Below are 19,824 nucleotides of genomic sequence, written 5' to 3' on the forward strand. Positions count from 1 at the left end.
GATCTGGGTGGCATGGATTCCACAGGATGTTGGAGATGTGCTTTTGTGATTGTGCTCAGGGGTGTGCACAGACATTTTGGGGGGCAAGTGCTCCAGGGGGAAAAAAGGGCACTTTTTGCATATGTGGAAAACCTTTTCTTTTTATAATAAAAAAATCGCACAGGTAAATGCAATTTGACTTTTATTTTCTCCTTTCTCAGCCTCTTTCCTAGGCATTATGCTTGCTGAAATTAGTAAATAAATAGACCAAAATGTATGAGAACGACTAAGACTGACTGTGGTCATTACAAGAACAGGGCAGAATGGTCGTTTTCACAGGCAATTGGGAACTGCCTATTTTTCCTTTAGCAAATTAATGTGTTAATGTTGCCAATATGTTACACCAAAAAAATTAACATGTCTAACCAGTGCTTCTCAAAACTTTTAACATGCACCACCCCCAACACCGTACCCTTCAAACTACCAATAACAACGTCACTGTTCTGTCACAATCAGGTCACAACACAGTGCGTAAATGTCTGCGAGCATCGCTGAGTCAGTAACAACCAGTTAGGCTAAAGACTGCATCTTTAGACAGTTGGACGGTGTTCTAACTTTCTCACAGGAGACACCTACTAAAGACAGTCAAAGACATTAATTTCAATCTTACCAAAGTAGGACAGTAGTTGACGTTAGTTATGGAAAGGCTAATCCACAAAAACGGAGAAACGTCCATAATTCTATTATTCATAATCATGTCAAGGTTTTAGGTTTTTCTGCAGTTCCATCTCTAAAAAGTGTGATGTCTTCCCGTCACTGACTTCAGTTTGAAAACTTTGTATTTATTCACAGATTTCCGTGAGATCATCCTAAAATTTGTAACGAAAAATGGGCTCAAAAGAGCCCTCTGCCTAACGGCATGTAGCCTATAGCATAACGTGATATTTTCAATAGTGTATGCAAAAAGGTCGGAATTGATGGAGAGTGGGGTTGCCTAAATGGTTTAGGTTACATTTTAAATGTGTCGTTTTTTTGTTTATCCATATGGATGGATGGAGGGGGCAAGCTGGCAAAGTTTGTCATGTGCAGTTTCTGACAGGCTACTTCACAACAAAACAATTGCAGGTTGGTCTTAGAGGGCAAACAGAATAATTTCACTCGATTCATGGGTTACCTGACTGGTTGGGAAGGGAAAGAGCTGCCGTGTTGTCCGCCGTGGCTCCCAGTCGCTATAGTTAGCCTACTATGCCTACTCCAAGTAGTCCTATGTCATGCCGCTGCTACACGCCTCACAACAAATGAACTGCAAGCGTGTTCACGTGACACGGTGACAGTGAAAAAGCGACAGGGTTCGGGTGTCTTTGAAGAAGGGGCACAAATCAAGCCATTATTTTCACACCTTTTTAAATCGCGCAGCTTTAAAAAAAAAAAATCACGTCTTTCAAAAGGGCACTTTTTTGGACTGAGGGCAAAAGGGCAAGTGCTTCAGCACCACCTCGTCTCTATCTGTGCACGCCAGTGATTGTGCTTCATCAGAAATGATAACAATATGTAGATTCTTCATCTGAACATTGCTCCTTCGAGTCTATTGTTGCACTGCATCACGTCCCAAAGGTTTTCTACTGGACTCACAGCTGGTAATTGGAGAATACACTGAACTCATTGTCGTGTTGACGAAACCACTGCAGATGACTTTTGTTTCACTCAACAGTGCAGCATCATGCCGAAAGTATCCCTTTAGCTTCCATTAAGGGATGTAAATGGTCTGCAGCAATACTCATAGGCTTTTTATTTCAAGCCATAATTATTACGGAGGCACAGAGTGTGCCAGGAAAGAAGCCTGGACTGTTGACATGAGGCACGATGACTTCATGGATTCATGTTGTTGGCAATCTGAGCTTATCCTGAAGTGCAATGTTTTGCCAGCCTTCACCTGTGCGGTCGACCCACTGCACCCTCAGATTTCGGTTGTTGGTTCACAGAAATGGAACCTGATGTGAACCTTTCCTGCTGTTAGCCCATTTGCTGCTAGACACATATATGCTGTGAGCCAGAGATGGTTTCTGGGCAGCTCACCACAGTAGTAAATATTAGATGTCTGAGTTATTGCGGCTTTTCAGTCAGCTCCATCAAGTCTGGATATTCCCCTGATCCAGACTTGATGGGCATGAAAATGAGAAATACTTAAATCAGATTGGTGCTAATAATCCTGTCCCCATGCTAAGCTTCTGACCTATAGCTGCAGGATTCTGTGCCACATGATTGGCTGGTTGGACAGGAGATGATGTACAGGTGTTTTTATCAGGGTACTTGAGTATATGTACTCATTACTGAAACTGAAAATGTTACTTGTCATAAAAAGTATGCCAGTGCAATAAATGAAAATTGGTGTAGGGTTCAAACATAACACAAAGTGTTGACTTTAACCTTAATTTAAGGGGTCTAACACAGATTATATTATGAATGTGCATGTATGATTACACTATTTTTGAATTCAGATTGTATTCATTTCACAGTACAAACAGTATCATTACATTATCATGTAATAATCATGACATACTGCATGTTTTATAGAATAGACCTTGTAAAGAAATTCTAAAGAGCCCTCTGAAAACAGTGTAAAAATAGAGTAATGTTCCTTGAAGGTGTAGTTAACTATAGTATGTAGTCATTTCTCTTCATACGATACAAATTGTCATCAAAATTTCATTATCTTAGATGAATCACCCAAAAGTTGATTCCACTTTAATCACCTATAAAAATAACATGTATTTGCACATGGATGCATCTCCATTAATAATCCACTGTTGTAATGTTGTTGAAATATGAAAAAGAAATATGTCAGTGTTTGATGACTTCTTTACTTTTTCACACCTTTCTGAGATTTCCTTACATCATATCTTAATGCTGTTTTAAAGTTCCATACCTTGTGCAAAAACATAAATCTGTATAATGAGCAAACAGATTTGACTGGATCAGCTCATGGCAGATAACCTAATAATGGTGTCAAAAAATATGATATAAATCCCTCGGGTCGTCTTCTGTCACACCAACCCTCTGATTTCCACCTGTCTCCCTCTCATTCACACACATGTGTCTTGCTTCTACTAACTTTTATTCATCCTTTCTCCAGACCATACCTCCACGTCTCCAGGCCTTTCTTCCACAAAGACTTCCTTCACCGCTGCAAACAAAAAGAGACTCAGAGCCGATGTCTGATATAATTCCATCCCCACCCTGAACCCATCTGTCACTCCTACTGCTTACCTCACCTCTGACTCGCTGTTCTCATACATGTCCTGCACCACCGCCAGGGTGACCAAGAAATAAATGTGTAGCTAATACTGTGTTTTTTGACAGCTAGTCTTTCCAAGCTTCTTAGGTTAACATATTGTGCGTGTTACTGGTTTGTCATTTAGCATGTACAGGCTAAATATATTTCCAGCGCCTTTGCTAAGTATATGCAATAAGGATAGTAGGAAGTTCAAATTTGTTATTATGGTCTCATGCGATAATCTTAACATAGCCTACTCCTGTTTTTATTTCATTTCACCATGGTTTCCGCAGGCTTTAGGTTTCAGTAGATTTGCAGACTTTTTTGAGCCACATTTGACAATGTAATCAATTTTTATCCAATTATGACGCACACACTTCACAGCGCACCCCCACCCCCCTTTGCAAATCTGAAAAATAACAAATAAAAACTAATAAAACTTAAAAGAAATAGCAATTAAAAAACACAAAATTCCTGTTTCTCGGAGTATAGAGCCGCCTGATTTTCTGTGCGCTATTTTCAGTCATGGTGGATAAAATCTGCAAAGCTCGTCACTTTCGTTATCTTGTAACTTTCCTTATGAATAACCTTCTTCTAGCTACAACGAAAAGCCTCCCCTTCACATGCGCTGGGTAAAAACCTGATTAACCTGATCTCCTGGAGAACCAATCAAAATGTGAGACTGTCTCGAGATTTTGGACACGAGGACGAGGAATAAAAATGCTACCCTCACATACTTCTATGCCACTCCTGACTCATACAGTTACTCTCTTCTCCGTCTATCATCTGCTTCTAGCAATTTCTAACATAGTAAGATGCAATTCATTAATACTGTTTAAACTATATGGGTGACTCATCAGTGTATATCTGTCCTACAGTGAGATCAGGCTCCCCGTCGCTCTCAGCCATGTTAGTTTTTGCAGAGCATCCTGACATCTGGTGGTGATTTTGTGACACTGCACTAAGATCATCAAGTTGTTTGCGCTAACAACTCTCAACTTCTACTTTCGTCTTTCAAATCCCTGTTTGTCAGCGTGGAACAAAATACTCAGGATTTCTCAGCCCAACAAACCGCAAAAGTTGCCAAATGTGCTGAATGTGCTTTCCAGTCATATGTATATTTGAAGTACTGCTGAAACATTACATCAGCATAATGTGACTGATTTTTGTTTTTAATCAACTTACTAACTCTGAAAGAAAAACTGAAACAACTATACATTTTTATCCTTTACATAAAAAAAGAAGTAGTTTGCTTTACTATACATAGTTTTTTCCAATTTCAGGGCCTCTCCCAGTTTGACAATCGTGTGAGTTCACCCTTGAACACGCTGTGAAGGAATTCCTTAAAGCAGCTGGTGATGCCTTTAGGCTCTGAACAACAGACATTAGGGAAGTTTTTTTCTCTTCTCTTTCTGGTTTATATGTAACAGCAATCCAACTGGGTACAAACAGTCCTGACTGAATGCCATCGTGTTGACTTAACATGAGAACAAAGACCGGGCAGTTATTGCAGATCTGAAACCAATTTGCTTTGACAATTTAGCATTTAAAGAGCATCTTAATTTACTCTGATCCTTTGTTGCTCTCCTTTGATGGGATCAGCAGATACTTAAAAGCCATTAGGTGTGACACATTTTTGCGTAGTCATGTGCCTCTCTGTGAGTGTGCTGTTATTTTTGGACGAGAGAACATGCAGTGCTGGTATGCACTTTATTGTCTATAGCGTGACTGCAACAACACATCTGAGAAAATATTTTGTGCTTTATTAAAAGACATAAAAAACACAATTCAAGCAGTTTTTGGTGGGAAAAGGATAACATGTCTGCCTATAATCTATACAATGTTTCTGGTCCAATCTTACAGGTTATAAAAGTCCTCTTCAGCCAAATTCCCATCACCCGTCATCTGCTTCCTCTTCTTGAGCCTTCCGGGAGCAGAGCTGGCCAGAGCAGTTCTTCAGCTGGCAGCTTTAGCATGTGTACAGAAACATAAAGCTTGCCAGTGAAGAACTGCTGTGCATCAGCTGGTATGAAGCCGGTGAGCGTGAGAGAGCCTGCAGTGATGCACAATCCGCTTTAAGGCGCAAATGGTGACTCCTTCCTCTTTCTTCCTCTGGCTTTAGGTGCATGTATTTCTGCAGAAAGAGAAGAAAAGATTGTTTAACTTCCCCTACAAACTCCCTGCTTTAGTAGCGTGGGCATGAGGTGGCATACAGCCAGTCACACACGTACAGTAAGTGGGTGCAGTCGAATCACAGTGTGTGCAATCAGCTGTGAGTAAGTGGGTGAAGTGAGCTGATATGCAAAGGAAAAAAAGTGCCCGGGGAGATGCACACAAGATCATGCGTCAGATCACCAGGATGGACAAGCGGATCAGCGGCTCAGCTGCCTCTGCACGATATACGGTGCCAGCGAGAAATTCTTAGACATTCTTTTAGTTACAGGTTGCTCGCATTCAGAGAGCAGCCTCCTGAACAAGAAAAAAAAAAAAGAAATTTTGTCAGTTACCGTGGTTACAAAGGATGAGCGAGAAGCGCTGAATAGGAGCAGACAGCCCGTACAAGAGAGAAGAGACCCTGCAGAAGTCCAAAGAAATATTTGTTTTTGAAGTTTTAAAAAAGTTTGGGTGTGTTCCAGAAAACACCTGTACTATAACTCATCTAAATTAGAGCTGTCATCTAACCTAGTGGTATGTTGTAACTGTACAGCTGACTACGCGGTTTAAGCAGGCTAACTAACAAAGATAAGATTCATATCTAAATTAAAGTAACTAAACAGAATTTTCCAGCCTTGCTAGAAGCATGGTCCAGGCGATTGACTGTATATAGAAGATGGATGTAGCGTCCAGTAAAGCTGCATTTTTTCTAATGGCCAGAGGGGGCAGATCCACTGGCTACGAAAAAAGAAGTGCAACAGTGTTAAAGTCTGTGGAAAAATTATTCTTTGCTTCCTTTTCTATGATGATACTAATACTTTTTCTCATGAATTTACAGCCTTAATAACTTTTTTCAAGTCTTAGTCCCCTTACCCAAAAGAGATTAAACCCAGAGTACTTTGGCTTCTAATGTCATGTTCGCTGTTAAAACACAACTGTGACTGCAAAACACGCTGCTTAAGGTTTCCCACGTGACTTTACTAACAATTGTGTGACAGCGATCTTTTATGTACAGTCTATCAAATAGTGTGTGCCAGATTTTTTCGCTGTTTTCACGTTACCCAAATGACACTCATTTGAGAAAACAAATGTCATAATCAATCGACTCAGATATTCGGGGTACGCATCTTCTGACCAGATGACAGCTATTGCCAGAAACAAAAGAAGTATTTTCAGTAGTTAGAAACTCTCTAAATATACTTTTTTTTTTTTTTGCTTTATAGGAATGGTTGAATCCTACTGAACTTTGTAGATCTACTTTGTAGTTTTGGGTGAATGGCCAAACAATGGTTTGCCATAACCAAAAACATGCATCCGCCTTGACTTCACTTTATGCAGCACTACCAAGTAAATACACTGGCTCTAGTCTTTACCCCACATTTTTATTTCTTCTCATTTTTAATTTTGACAGTTTGTAACTTATTTCTGAATTTCACTCCAATGCAGACCCGAGGGCTTGGAAAGCGTTTCGAGCTGATGCAAAGAAGTAAATACACATGCAGCGAGTTTGAAAACTAACCACTTGCAGCCAAACACATGTGAAGTAAAGTAGCTCAGTGTTTTTCTAGCCTTCAAAGAATGCAATTTTGTGTTGATCTTAAGATACTGAGGACATGCTCCACTTCTCCCATCGACGATGAGTAACACATGCTGCACATTCCTGCTGTAAGGAGGGCAAGAATAATCTCAGGTGGTTCATGGCCCTGTGGACTGTGCACGGTGGGGCTGTGTGGGTCTCAATCAGCAAGATTTATGAAAATGCCAGAGACGTGGCCATGGGTAGAAATCATTTTGCCTCAAACTGAGTTGGATTTTACTCAAACATCAAGTTGAGGGGTCATTTCTATGCATGCACAAAGCTTTGACATGAAATCTACTGGGTGTGCACAGAAAACCAGCCACTAGGACAGATATGCTCATGTCAAACGTCAGATTTTTTTCTGAAGTGGGTGAGTCAGCAGCCTGCCTGTTCTGACTCGTTGATGACGTGCACTGGTAAAAGTATCAGGAATGAAGTGTATTATCTTTTTTTTTAAGTACCCTCCCAATTCTGCGTCAGATATTTGATTTAAAAAGATGGCATCTGATTACTTTATTTACTCAGAAATGGTTTTAGTTCATTTGAATCTTAAAGAAAGGACTTTCACCTTTGCTCTCTTTCAGGAGTTAGGCTCTCTGTGCCCCCTACCCCAACCCCCATCTCTCAGGATTCAGTATTTGACATTATTGCTGACCTCCACACCCCGAGCTTATCTTTTTTTGTAAACAGTCTGATTTGTTTATTTAAAATGAAACATTCAATGTGACTGGTGTGACGCAGTGCGACGATTGCAACGAAAAGCCTTCCTTCTTCCTGGTTTGCTTCCATTTTGTCCCCACCTGTGGACTTCACATTTATTTTTCATGACCATTTAATGGCTTTCCTAAGCCCTTCAATTGTTTTATAGATACTAAATTCCACTGCAGAAAAGGTCATGAAAGAGGTTTTATGCAACTTAAATTGTGCAATCATCAGTTTTACAGATACAATAGCCACTGGGGGGAGTTGATTTTTCTTTAGGGCTACAGAGGACTTTTAATTAGTGCTGTGCTGTAGTTGGCCCCCAGGAAACAAAACCAACCACATTCTTTTATATCCATGTTGCTCCAAGTGCGCAAGTGTATTCACTGAGAATGAATCAGCAGCAGGAGGATACATCCTGAGCACCAATGCTAGCTAAATGCTAAATGTTAAATGCTACCAGTGGTTTTAGCTAAACGCGAGTCGGTGTTACATGCGTTGTACCATTATTGTTTGATGGTTATCGGTGTTAAAGTGACGTCATCGCATTAGGAGAATTTAGCATGCATGGTCAGAGGTGGAACCAGTTGGAAATATTTGCAAAATGTAGCAGCTATCATGACAATCGCAGGCAAATTCACTCATTCTCCATAAGAACTGTGGAGACAGTGCACTAGATGAAAGTTCCCTCATTAGTATTTGTTGCTGGTCATCATCGCTGTGGTACTGAACAGGCTTCAGTTCACTAGGTAGCCCTCTATTTATTAGCCTGACATATTTCAGTCAAAGGTGTCCTTCACTTTCAGGAGCTTAAGGTGGAGAAAGTTTAACCCAACCACTTTGTGTCATGAGCAGTAATTTTGCCCGCATCGCTTGAATTAAGTTTCTAGCTGATTTTCTGTGGTCTCTGGTTGCCACGTTGCTACAACTCACTTTGTGGAATTCCTTTAACAGAAAGCCTTAGGACCAGCGCTAGGTTGCGCTATAACTTCAGCATATTATCTGAATTTGATCAATTGGGGTTAATAACATTTGGAAAGACTAGAAGGCGTATATCTATTTTCTTTTATTCCATTCCTGTGTTTAGGAAACCCTCAAGCTAGGCTGGCAGGAGTCCTGTGCACATGCTCTCCATCAGCTCAACTGACGATTTTAATGACATAAAAGCATAAAAGATGGGTGAATCTTCCAGGTCTAAAAAGTGAAGCCAATATGATAGTGTCTCAAACCTGCATTCTTTTAATGGCAGATAGAGGGCGACTTCTCTGGTTTCAAAAACACTTCTAGTTGCATTGAAGTCTATGGGGAAAACAGCCGTCCACTTCTGCACTCTGCAATGCTTTCTTTTTGACTTTATGGGCTTAATCACTACTTTCACGTCACATTGAATGAAAAATGAAGTCCATTTTGTACTATGTGGTCTTAGAATGACCAGTATAGTCATTCTAATCTAAGAGACAGGAAGTAGGATTATTCAGTTGTGTGGGAATTGGCCAATAACTCAGTCACAAATTATGCTAGTCAGTGAGTTTGGACCATAGGTGCAACTGAGCAACTTTCATTCTAGTCTGACTCCTCTTAATGTGTGCGGGGTCCATGGTCTTTCATAAGAGTAAAAACTAAAACCATTATGTTTAAAGGCACTCAGTGACAATGCAAATGTGCTGACGTTTAGCCAAAGTAATTTTCACCACCTTACTTTATCGTCTTAGCATGCACGCATCAAGTTTCATGCCAGCTGTTGTACTGCAGGCTTTGCGGAAGTGCGGGATCAACAGAATGACAGACTGACAAACTGACACTGGCATCTCTGGAAACAAGCCACTAGCAGTTAGGAAAAAAGTTTCTGAATGAAGTCAGTGAAGAGGACGTGCAGTACGAGTCCCCGGGCCACCCTCAGGAGTACTCGCAGTGTTAACTGTTCACTATGACTGCCACAGCGTCAAAATTGAAACTGAATTGCTTATTTGTTCCATCGCGTGCCACTCCCTCCACGAAAAGTGACTCTGTATTTTTATGTTAACAAAGCCAGCCAGTGTTGAGTCTCCCGACTCTTTTGCTGTGCCACTCTTTCCTATATCTCCACTTCTTCTTCTTTTTTTTGTCTTTCCTGACTCGTCTGTCCTCTCCACCCTCTCCCTTGGTCAGATCAGACTGTCCTGCATTCCTGACATTCCTGCTGCGTATGTTAGAAATTCCATCTGGCTGCTGTGGGCTCGCATAGTCTCCTCCACTCCTTTTTTTCCATCGCTCTGTTCCTTACCCATCGCCTGTCTCTCTACTCATCTACATCTGGACTGTCCAGGCTGAGGCTTCACTGTCAGGTTTGACCCTCCCCACCCCCTTCTCTTTATTTCTGGCTGCATCATCCAAGAAAGGGAGGCAGACAGTACCGGGGGGTTTTGTCGAAGGCCTTGAGACAGGCTTATATACAGATAACAAACAGCCTAATACAAAAAGGATTGAGTTTATCTGGGACCGTCGATGTGCATTCTCTGCCACAGCAAAATGGGATAAGAAAAAGGAAAAACACAGTGGAGTTGAATGGGCAGGACGTGAAATAGAAATGAGAAATAGGAATGATGGTTGTGAACAGGACGGTGTAAATGAACCATGTACAAACCGAGGAACTGCTGACATTTTAACTCTTTAGGAGGTTTTCTTATCAGACTTTAGCCCACAATTATGCTAAACAGAAAGAGAAGAGAAGAGAAGAGAAGAGAAGAGAAGAGAAGAGAAGAGAAGAGAAGAGAAGAGAAGAGAAGAGAAGAGAAGAGAAGAGAAGAGAAGAGAAGTGAAGTGAAGTTACATGATATGTGGGTGGGACATTTTGCTGAAGGTGAGGAAGAGAAAACACAAAAACATACAGTGCAAAGTTGAGACTAGGTGAGACAGACAGAGACCTCTTACCATGCTTTGAGCCTACTTCTTTGACCTCTACGTTCAGGGTCGAGATAAGATTACTTCGATCATGACTGTGACTTTGCTGCAGTTATCTCCACGTTTGGAGAGACAGCGACAGGGGTTTGAATGCTGCTACACCTCAGTGACTGAAAACGGAGGATAATTAAACGTTATGCATCTGTTGCATATATCAATTCAGGTGCATTCCTTTGCTGTGGGTGTGGCCCTGCTTGAGAGTGTTTACTGTCCCAGATTGTAGTCTGTAATACAGAGTGAACATTTCAGACTGGGAATGGGGACAAAGACAGAGAAAGGGCGGTGGCTTTGGCAGCGCTCTTCATAGAGCAGAGGGCCCGTTCTTACACTCTGCTGATCTCCGTTTGCCGGACTTTAAAGGCTATCTGACTTTAACCCTGAGATCACCACGAATAAGGAGTGTAGGCTGTTTTATTTGCTAACAGGAGTGTCTGAATGCCACTCTGAATTCATGACACTGCCTGGAAATGGTAATGTGCAGCATGAGGCCTGTAAGCCTGTCCTCAGGCAGTCTGTGCCATTTTGTTTTAAAGCGCTGGATCTTTTCTTTCTTTTTTCTTTAGTGAACCTACATAACACATCCCTTCTTGCCCCATCCTCCCTTTACAAGGCACGCAGTAGGAATGAAGGGTGTAGCCCAAGTTGAGCAAGATGGCTTCACTTCTGCAAATGAAGGCAGCAACACAGCACAGGGGGAGGTTGCTTTTTTTCTTTCTTTCGTTCTTTTTTTTTTTTTGCCTGGATGCAAAGGAAACAACACAGATGAGTTGCTTTTTAACGGACATCTTGTCATTGCCATGTGATTCTCACTGACAGGGCAGCTTATGTCACACTCTGGGTTGCAATGGCACAAATGCAGCTCGTGACACAGTCTATTGCGCATTCCTACCGGCACACTGAACTCTGGCTGCACAATTATGTAAGACATGCTCCATCGATGTAACAGACACTACAGCAAGCTTTGCCCTCTAACCATTTATCCCATGCATATTTGCACTTTGCTTTTAAGATGTTTTATACAAATGAGGCAGGCTGAAGGGAAACCCTATATATATATATATATATATATATATATGAGATGAGGAGACTGGAGGGCCTGGGCAGCAAGGCCTACATACGCTTTGTTGCGTCAGCAGCTTAAAGAATGTTATCCTGCTCCTTATAAACATCCAGAGTTACAAAGTCGTGTTTATAAACTCATCTTCCACTTGAAGAATCTTCCCATCTGTGCCAGATGACGGCGGGTGTCACTGCATTTCTGAGAAATGACTCGGCCTCAGTTATCCTGGTTTTCACCTATCCCCTACTTGAGCGCAGGCTTTTTCCTTGGCCTGCTATGAACTCAGCAGATTTTAAAAAGGCTTTGAGTGCTGACACTTTTTAATGTGAAGTTTTAACGCAGACATGTTGCTGTAGCCTCCAAATCCAGCTTTTGATTTGGATGGATGCGCTTTAGTTTTACACTCATGGCAGACGTTTTAAACATCAATATTAATTTAAAAAAAAAAGAACAACAGCTCTGAACATTTTCACTAAGGCTGTCTGTGTGCTTGTAGAGGCTTTTTTTGCTCTCTTCTGTATTAATGTAGGACTAAAGATGACTAATATAATATTTGCACATTTATGCAGTATTACAGCTGCTGGCTGTAAATAAATAAAATAAATGGAAAGCTCTTGCCCACCTATGGAAATTAAGTTCTTATGGTGGGATGGCCAAATGTCAGATTTCTAAGGTGCTCATAAATCCTATGAGCTCCCCTGTGTTAGAGGGCCTGCTCTCTCTCTCTCTCTCTCTCTCTCTCTCTCTCTCACACACACACACACACACACACACACACACACACAGGCATTCACAACCACAACTCCTAAAACATCAAATCCATGCCCTCCTCAATCTGACGACGCCGATTCGCGGAAAACCCGCAGCAGGGGTGAATTACACTTGAATAAAGTATGAGAAGGACGCATCCCCATTTGCCATTTCCACGTAAACTGGGTCATCAAGCCGCCAAAGGCTAAACCAGGCTGACAAGAGCAAGCATTCAGCCAGCAGAAACACACACACTGAGTAATACGCCCCACCTTGACCACCAACAGCAGCCGGGTCGCTCCTGCCCGCTCCGGCACGTCTTGAACGGTCCGGCGGAGTTCAGGCTGCCTCGCCCACTGCTCGGCGGAGTCCGCCTGGGTGTGTCGCTGTCTGTGGAAAAAATTTGCGTCCGCGCTACGGAAACGTTTGACAGCGTTTAAGTGTGTGGAGCACACAGCAGCAGCAGCAGCAGCGGAGAAGACAGCGCAGGACTTCAGCCCCTTTTACACAACGAATGCCCCCCCCACCTTCTCTCTCTTTCTGTGTCTCTCTGCCTCTCTCTCTCTCTCTTTCACTCTCACACACACCCAGGCGAGACACACACCCGGCTTCCCACTCCGATCAGCTGGCAGCGTGATGACGTGGGCCTGCACGAGAAACGGACGTCAAAACCTGCACGGATCTGACGTGTACACGCAAGACAAGTGCATGCCGTGAGACAGCAGATTGACCTGTTTGTAGTAACTCACGCTAAAACGTCAGGTTTTATTTCCCTGCCTAAAGTAGAAAACACGCACATAAGTACTATATAGATGCTGTCACACATGCTGTATGACACGACACACTTTCCATTAGATTATCATTACTTGTGCATTTACTACTGTTTGTTGAGTGGGCGGATTCCATATGAGAGTGTAGCTAATAGGTTATTGGAAATAGTGCAATGATGAATTAATTGTTTAATGTGTTTAATTACAAACAAAAAGACCCAATTAGGACAGTAAATTACGAAGTCCTCACATCTGATGCTCAAAATCATCACATTTCTTTTTGCACTCGACACGACAGTTATTGAAACTTCAGGCAGTTTTTTTCTGGTCTGTGACTAACGGTGTAATTCCCTTTTAGAAATAACATTATAATTACTAATTACCTATGGATACTTGGCAGCGGGTAATACGTCATAATGCAAAATTTACAAATGCAGAAACGTTGTTTGGGTTTTCCACCAAATTACCTAGAACTTATGCACGACTTAAAATTACCTATAGTTTAACTATTTTTTTCTTTCCTGTAAAAACTTGAATTGCTACCCTTTTATTGTAATGTAAAATATACTGTTAAATATCATTGCTCTGTAATTTCAGAACAAAATACAGTGAAATTCCATTTAATTCCTAATGGGCTGTGTTATGAAATGCTACCACATTTTTATAAAAAGCATAATTTGATAAGCACTTACAATAAGTTTAAAGTTTTAAAGCTACAGTTTACCTAAAAACCTTTCTTCCCCCCTGACTGGCAGGACTGTTGATCCCAGATTTTGTTGGTTTGAGATTCCCAGTTTTTGTGTCTTCTCTTGGATATAGTGGAACCGGAGAGCACATGCCTTGTTCTGCTCAATGCAACAAAAATACATTTAAAAGCAGCGTCTCTTTCCAGAAGCCCGATTAACCCAATAAATCCACAAACCTTGTTGTGCTCAGTTTTAAAGTAGGAACTATTCTCATATTGGAGAAAAAAAGATTTAAAAGCTATGCTACACTTCTGCCTCAGTTTAACTCTCTGGAAGAACAGGAATCATGATCCGTCGATATGTGAACAATTCAGTGTTAGTGCTGATTAAGCAGGATTCCACTTTTGACAGACAACTATTTGCACAAAAGTTGTGCTGTTGTTCTATTAATACGAGTCTGCAAGAGGCCTCCGGAGACATCAGCAGGTCGAGATGAATTAGTTACCCTCTCAGTGCTGACGCACACAGACGCTCACGCAGCAGTGACTGCTTCTCAGTCCTTGCTTCTTTCTGTCTCTCTCGCGTGAACCTGGGCTTGTCACTCTGCAGCTTTAAGGTTGGTGCAGTTTGAAAAGCTGCTTCCTCACTGTCACCTGACACACTGAGGACACGCAGCAAATCCTCACAAGGCCACTTTCAAATGTCTTCTTCCTTTTTCATGAATATTTTTAGAACAGCGTTTCCCACAGAATATGAGTAAGGTGTATTAAGATGATTTTGACCCCTGTAAATTCCCAAATTCTTCATGAGTTCCTACAAGACCATAGTGACCTACCACTCGGATATGGATTTTTTTGGGAAATGCTATCAGTATTGGAAACAAAGAAAAGCCAATCTACTGTGCCACTCCCAGTGTTGAGTATGCCATAAATAATTATTTTAGGTAGAAATCCAGCCCAGATAATAAGCTGTGTCTTATATATTTAACTCTAAGTGCTCTCTGAAAACTGCTATACATGTCTAGAGTGCCTGGGGGAATACCAGTAATGAACTCTCATCTGTAAAACACCTACTGTTACAGGATTGTGATTTATTTAATGCACCTTCAAAAAAAATCTAACTTGTCATGTTTGTAAAAGCACTTGAGCTGTTGTTGACAGTGGCCTCACAAGCAGATGCCAGTGCACTTACTGCATGTAAAAATCTGTTTGTGTAATTATGTCTGCACCAGATGGAGAAGCACGCGAGTCACATCTTCCTCCACCGCAGCCAGAGTGTAAGCACACCAGCGCAAGACGTGACAGAGGCATGGGTCAAAACGCATGAAATGTAACACAGTCACATGACCTAGAAGTGGAAAATGTAATATTCTGGGTCAAAGGTGGTTCACGTGTTTCATGTGTTTAGCTGTGGAAACTTGATCTCTTTTGTTGTTTTGCCCATGATTTATCAGTTTTGCTTGCTCATTTATGCAATCCTGTTTTTTTTAAAAGTGTTTTTATTTTTGACAGTTCCAACAGTGTCGTTTGGAAAAAGAGGACTTTAAAAACCTTTCTATCGTGTCTCACTCTGAACTTTGTCACCACTGCATGCATAAATGCTACGTGTCCTCTGTGACTCAGCAGATGGTTTGTCCCTTTTCCTCCTGTAGTTCTTGTTGGAAGATCACAGATATGTGGGGGAAATACAGAACCAGGACAGACCCGCTTGAAATCCAGCACTGAGTCTATTTTTAGCACTGCTGCGTTTAGCGTTTAAGAGCAGAGCAAGCATAGCGCCCGGGGGCCAAAATTAGCTACTTGGAAATTAATAGGAAGGTTAAAGTGCGTGTAACACTTAATAATTACGGGAAAAGGCAGATGTGTGTGCAGTACAAGGAACCAGTGGTGACCTCGACTCTGTGGAACAGGAAAAGGATGGAAACTCCCTAGAAAATACCACACAGCATGCAGTGGAAGTGCTTTGAAATCCCCATGCAGGAGTGTGAAGGACGAAAGTTTTACAGATGGCATTCAGTCCCTTAAACATGATTAAAACACTTTTTTTTTTACTTTCCAGCTTTTTATAAACTTAAATAATCACAATGACAAAGTTTTTTTCTTTTGATTTTGAAAATAGAAACTATTTTTTAAAGATTATGTCACTGCCCAGAGGCTCGTAGCTCTTTCAGTGTTTTATTTTTTTTACCTGTTTGTTGCACAGTGCAGACCTCGTGGCGCAACGGTAGCGCGTCTGACTCCAGATCAGAAGGTTGCGTGTTCAAATCACGTCGGGGTCAACTGCTTTAACCCTGGGCAACAATCACATTATTCATGATGTGTGCAACGTACCGATTTCAAATACAGAATATCTGTCTGTCACTGGCTTCATGCAAGTCACTGTATTCCCCAGAAGACAAAAATAAGACTTGTTTTCAATTTCAACTTTCTCATGATTTCCCGTGATTCCCATCAACTTTCTCGTGGTTCCCAAATCAACAGCAAACTTAATGCGTCAGATAAAAACAGCTAAACAAATAAAGTCTATGAGGTTCTTCCTTCTGTTTCTAAAATGTCTTCATTGTCAAAGTGATTGATTCACTGGCAGCTGGCAGCACGGTCAGGATCACAGAGCAAAGACGAACAGTGCAGCTCGAATTCGGCTTACTTCGTTTGACGTGTCGACGAGACCCGAAGACATTCTTCTCTGGGAAGGTGTGTCCTGTTGCCATGGAGAGGCGTCACTTGGCAACTTGGCGGTGTAGCGTGATTGTGAGGCACAAAAGGTAGCTCTGCAGCTCGCAGTACTTAGCCCATCTCCCCCCGTTTGTAGAAAACGTATTTGTTTTAAATAAATAAGATTGAAGGGCAGCTGCTGACAGGCTACTTGTTTCCACCGAGGTTTCTTGCCTGCAGTGAGTAAGAAGAATAATCTAAGAAGAATTGTATCCTGTTCATCAGTTGGTTTGGCGTGAGCAGACCTACTCATCGGCACTGAGACACCAGTATGCAGACAAAGAAGAAAAGAAACAAAGGCATTGTTTCCAACTGTGAAAATGCAGGTATTTTATTCTCTTTTTTTTATTAGTGGAACTCAACTTCTGACTCATATATAATATTATGTGTTTTCCCTTAACTAGTAAAATCACTACACTGAAAGTTTATGAAAAGAATATGTGATGGATCTACCTGCCTATCTCTGAATCAAAGACAACCAAAAAATGAAGTCCTTGTGCTGAAAAGCACTGAAAATTAGATTTGTGCCTCGAGGGCACGTTAGAGGAGAGGAAATTAAATTACAGTGCCACATTTTTTGTTATTGAAAGGATATTAGAAGCAGACCATGAAATGTATGTTTCTGATGGAGTCCATGCTACCAGCTAGTACAGAAACCATTCTGAAATGATAAACTGTGACCTAATAAAAAGCTCTTGAAACTCTCACAGCACAGCATTGATTTATTATTGGTCATGCTACAGAGAAGAAAAAAAAGAAAAGGCATGGAAAAACATCTGACCCTCATGTTTCATCCCTCAAATCACTTGAATAGGTCGTTAGAGAATCGACCCCGTGCCTCCTCATTAACCTATCATAGCTCTCTACTGTAACCCAAGCCAAAAGTCCTTAATCTCCATAGGAAGTCATTAGTAATAGGAAGCCTCATTTTTGTTTGCTAGTTTCCCTACATGTTTATAATGCTTCCCTACAGAGAAACTTCTGGCTGTATCTTTGCCTCCTGACATCTTGCCGCTGGCCCTTGTGCCTCCTCAGAGTCCGGGTCAGTCCCAAGACCAGGTTCCCAAGATCAGAGCCTCCACTAAGAAGAAACGAGAACGAAAGAGGGAAAATCACCGCAAGGACTCTCCAGCCACGCTGACAGAGAACCATAAAAGCGATGGAAACGGAGATTCTGCTCAGGGATACGTGACAGTGCTCAATGTCCCGCAGCACTCTCTCCCAGCTCAGACTCTCAGCCTGAGGTGGGAGGGAGTGCTGCAGGATCCCCAGGCTGAGGCAAAGAGACTGGAGCAGTACAGGGCCAACAGGCGGCAGCGGTACATTGCACACAGAGAGGCTCTGTTAAAAGAAACCCAGGACGCCTTAAGACAGACTTTTCCTAAAGAGAAAAAGGTTCCAGCTAAATGTGACCAGCAGGAGGCTGCGTCATTACTGCAGCTGAGCAGACACTGAATTAAAGAAGCAAAAGAGAGCCTTATGCTGTTAGTGGCCTCGGGATTTATTTGTTCACAGTTTAAAATAGATTTATGCAGTGTGAGACACAAAGTAAAGATCCTAGGGTGCTGTTAAGACACTGGACCAAAGAGAAACTGAGCAGCTGAACACCCTTTAAAACGCCCCAACAGAAATGCTTAGGTTCAAAGTACATAACCACAATGCCACAGCTTTCACGACAAGAACGCCTCCTGCTGACCACACCTTAAGAAGTTAAGTTGATCTTTCAGGGCAAAAACCCGGTCGAGATCACATAACATGAACCCAACTCACATCTGTCAGTGAAGTGAAGGGGGGCTGATCCATTACAGCATGAGAACCACAAAGAAAGATGTCCAGCAGAGAGGGGGTGGCAATGTGACTGTAACAAAGCGCTGCTCTGCTGTCAGTCTAAGCACAATACAGTAAACACAGTAAAAAGCTTGTTGGTGACACGATGGAGCAACAATTTAATGTGCAAAGTCCTGAACTCATTATTTCTCTTTGTTGCTCCTCTAAACTGTTAACTGTGTAACACTAAATCCCTTACTGATAAATGGCAGTGGGTGTCTGTTTATCACATTTGAACTTTATAGGCACAATTATGCAGGCAAGAAAATCACCACGCTACATGCAGCAGATAAAGATCATACAAATATACATACATATATGAGCTATGCAAATGCCAAACTACTGAAAAAAAATCAGAAAAGATGAGAAGGGAAAAAAATGTTAGTGGCTTCCACCTGTAAAATCATTCCTGTTTTGGGGCTTGTCTCATTGTTGTCCCTCTAGTCCACCTGCTGTTAATTTTGTCAAAGCAGCTAAAACATATTAACAACCCCTTCAATTACTTAATTGAACAGATCAATATTCTAGAAGTTTGACTTGATGCTGTAGTCTAAATATAAAGTGTTCATTAAATTCTTTCTTAACAGTATATGTGATTTTTGGAAAATGTTTGTATATGCATAATAGATGCTGGCACTCGCAGTTCCCTAAGCAATGTTTATGCAAAGTTTCATCAAGATGGCTCCACTCCCCCAGGAGGAAATAGGGAACATGCAAACATACATCCATACATATGCATAAACTAATTATAGTATGATGTCTCCCCGTCCACACAGGAAGCAGTTTGTCTGTAAAGCATCACTTTGACACAGATGTTTGGCTACTAGTAGACGTTCCAGGCTGTGGTTGCCTAGGTAACCCTATAATGTATTTACTACCCTGTCATATGTCAATCCTCTAATGAAAGGATGTCAAACTGATTTTGCATGTTGCATCACATACAAACCAATTTGGCCATAAGTGGGCCAGACACTCCCCTTTGTGTCAATGTGAAGACGTTTAGCATACAAAAAACATACATTTCTATAGTTCTATAGTTGTCTAGTGGGCCAAATTAGAGTCTTTGCTGGTCTAATCCTGGCCTGCGGGCCTTATGTTTGACACCCTTGATCTAATGTTCTTTACTACCCTGTCATATGTGTATCATAGGTATCCTGTGCTATCACCGTTGCTTGCATAGAAGTTTATCTCGGGACATGCCCACTTTGTGTCACTAGTGGGGGGGGGTTTCTTAAAACCTGCAATTGCTACCAAGTTTCATTGGCTTTCAAAGGTTTCTGGTCACCACATAACTCGAAATCACTTCATGTGTGGATGCAGCTTAAGGCTCTTTGTGTTATAGATCTTTTACTGTCTCTAAGACGTTTGATGAGCAAATGCAGTAACATA

At 41.6% G+C, this 19,824-nt stretch overlaps 1 protein-coding gene, 1 long non-coding RNA gene and 1 other non-coding gene across 6 annotated transcripts; 2 read left to right on the plus strand and 1 right to left on the minus strand.

Moving 5' to 3' along the window:
* Positions 1–4,996: 4,996 nt before the first annotated feature.
* Positions 4,997–14,575, minus strand: LOC102308170. The gene is made up of 2 exons (XR_316034.3): positions 12,711–14,575; positions 4,997–5,387 (listed from the first exon to the last, which is right to left on the minus strand). It is a non-coding gene; the product is annotated as an uncharacterized LOC102308170 (long non-coding RNA).
* A 1,509-nt stretch (positions 14,576–16,084) lies between these two features.
* On the plus strand, positions 16,085–19,708 carry cunh17orf97 (chromosome unknown C17orf97 homolog). 4 transcript variants are annotated; one of them, XM_042222317.1, is made up of 3 exons: positions 16,088–16,934; positions 17,582–17,801; positions 17,862–19,702. In XM_042222317.1, the coding sequence occupies exons 1-3, from the start codon at positions 16,880–16,882 to the stop codon at positions 18,061–18,063; spliced, it is 477 nt and encodes a 158-aa protein (XP_042078251.1). In that variant the 5' UTR covers positions 16,088–16,879; the 3' UTR covers positions 18,064–19,702. The 4 variants fall into 4 exon arrangements, with proteins under 4 accessions (XP_014190362.1, XP_042078251.1, XP_014190361.1 ...); XM_014334875.2 differs by having other exon boundaries at positions 16,088–16,658; positions 16,774–16,934; positions 17,582–19,699; XM_014334876.2 differs by having other exon boundaries at positions 16,085–16,934; positions 17,644–19,708.
* On the plus strand, positions 16,101–16,172 carry trnaw-cca. Its single transcript has one exon. It is a non-coding gene; the product is annotated as a tRNA-Trp (tRNA).
* Positions 19,709–19,824: the final 116 nt, after the last annotated feature.

The sequence above is a fragment of the Haplochromis burtoni genome, unplaced genomic scaffold (genome assembly GCF_018398535.1).
Source record: "Haplochromis burtoni strain Fernald_Lab_line unplaced genomic scaffold, NCSU_Asbu1 Contig_83, whole genome shotgun sequence".
In the NCBI taxonomy this organism is placed as follows: Eukaryota; Metazoa; Chordata; class Actinopteri; order Cichliformes; family Cichlidae; genus Haplochromis; species Haplochromis burtoni.

Excerpts from the sequence above, each read along its gene's own strand:
- cunh17orf97 (XM_042222316.1), top strand. The coding sequence starts at position 16,880 with ATGCAGACAAAGAAGAAAAGAAACAAAGGCATTGTTTCCAACTGTGAA. Across the intron at positions 16,935-17,581 it reads TTCCAACTGTGAAAATGCAG|AGAAACTTCTGGCTGTATCT; the intron begins GTATTTTATTCT and ends GCTTCCCTACAG.